General features: G+C 41.3%; 1 protein-coding gene across 1 annotated transcript in view; it reads right to left on the minus strand.

The window, feature by feature from the left end:
- The window catches only part of Rgsl1 (regulator of G protein signaling like 1), a 70,240-nt gene that overhangs the window by 41,034 nt on the left and 27,642 nt on the right, over positions 1 to 1,564 (minus strand). Inside the window, exon 10 of the mRNA XM_029475678.1 lies at positions 659 to 766. Within this exon, the coding sequence (XP_029331538.1) occupies positions 659 to 766 (108 nt within the window). The remainder of the gene's footprint in view (positions 1 to 658; positions 767 to 1,564) is intronic.

Consider the following 1,564-nt stretch of genomic DNA (forward strand, 5'->3'; position numbering starts at 1 on the left):
CATCTTCCCTTTAGGACCAAAGCTATGGACTCCTCTCTATAAGAAGCAAGTGGGCATAGTGGGGGCTGCTTGCATCTTCCCTTTAGGACCAAAGCACTTATTGTCCCAGCAGTATGGACTACTGATAGTTTACTACTCCCTCTGGTACCTGAGCCGAGGGAAACTGAATGACCCAACAGAAAGTTGTATCTGCACCCCGTGTCCTAGAGGCAAACACATTTCATCTGGGTCAAGATGACAGTACAAAAGCCCAGGTACCTTCCCTTTAGAGGGACAACTCTAAAAGGCCATTGTAACTTCTGAGTTTCCCCTGGTGTCTGGAGAGTTCTTCTGAGACAGCCTGGATGCTTTCCTCACTCCAAGAATCCACCCTAACATTCTTCTGTGAATCCCTGACTCCAAAAGGAAACAACAACAAAAACCTCTGATTCCAGGAAACTTGGCAGAGGATGAAGCCACATTATTTAAAATGTCTATTAGATAATAAAGAAGAAATGAGTTATCTTAACTGTTGTCATATTCAATGATTTAGAATTACCTTTTATTTGCATTAGTATTATCTCCTTGCAAACAAGGTGGGGTTTCTCTTTTGGCTTAGGCCTGGGAACTCTTAGATTTAGAAAACACACTTGCTTTACCTCTAGCCTGAAATACTTGCCTGTTGGAGGTACCTTTTCACAGTATATTTTGTAGTCTTCACTCATTTTTTCTATGGCCAACTTTGGATTCTTAAAGGAGAGATCCTTAAAGGACATTTTACTTGTATCTGGGAAGGAAAAACAGAGACAGAGTTGAATTGTCCATTCTAGGGTCAAATATCCAGGACTTTCTTTGAAGATATTGCCTTTGAAATATTATTTGAAACAGACAAAAATGTTTGAAGAACACACATTTTCTAAGTTAAATGAGAACCAAGGAAACATAGACTCCCCTCTACTCTAGACTGGGTTAAGTTTCCCCTTCTCTGCTAGTACAGAGATATGGTATTGAAGGAACTATTGTTAATTCAATATAAGAAGTAACTTACTCATCCGAATGGTTTTTGATCCCTTTGAAACAATTGTCTCTTGAAAGCAGGAGATGCAAGTGAATATCAAATATTCTGCTATTGCTTTAATTTTTTTACATATGTGGCAAATAATATTAGGACCTTCTTTGTTTGGGGCTTTGACTTTTTGTGAATTAGTTTCAGGACTAGCAGCTCATAAACCAGGGTGATGTAGGGTGACAGGAAATGGTTCCATTTTATATGGTCTAAGGACCTAAGATGCTTGGTACTGGACAGTCATCCAAGATCAACCTGATTTAATGGCTCATTGTTTCATGCCAATGAGTGCTAAAGACACAGACTCTGAGAAGGAGGAGGGGGAATGGGGGAGGAGGAGGGGAAGGAAGAGGAGAAGGAGGAGGAGGAGAAGGAGAAGGAGAAGGAGAGGAAGAGGAAGAGGAAGAGGAAGAGGAAGAAGAAGAAGAAGAGGAGGAGGAGGAAGAGGAAGAGGAAGAAGGAGAAGGAGAAGGAGAAGGAGGAGGAGGAGGAGGAGAAGGAGAAGGAGAAGGAGAAGGA

This window comes from Mus caroli, chromosome 1 (genome assembly GCF_900094665.2).
Source record: "Mus caroli chromosome 1, CAROLI_EIJ_v1.1, whole genome shotgun sequence".
NCBI lineage: Eukaryota > Metazoa > Chordata > Mammalia > Rodentia > Muridae > Mus > Mus caroli.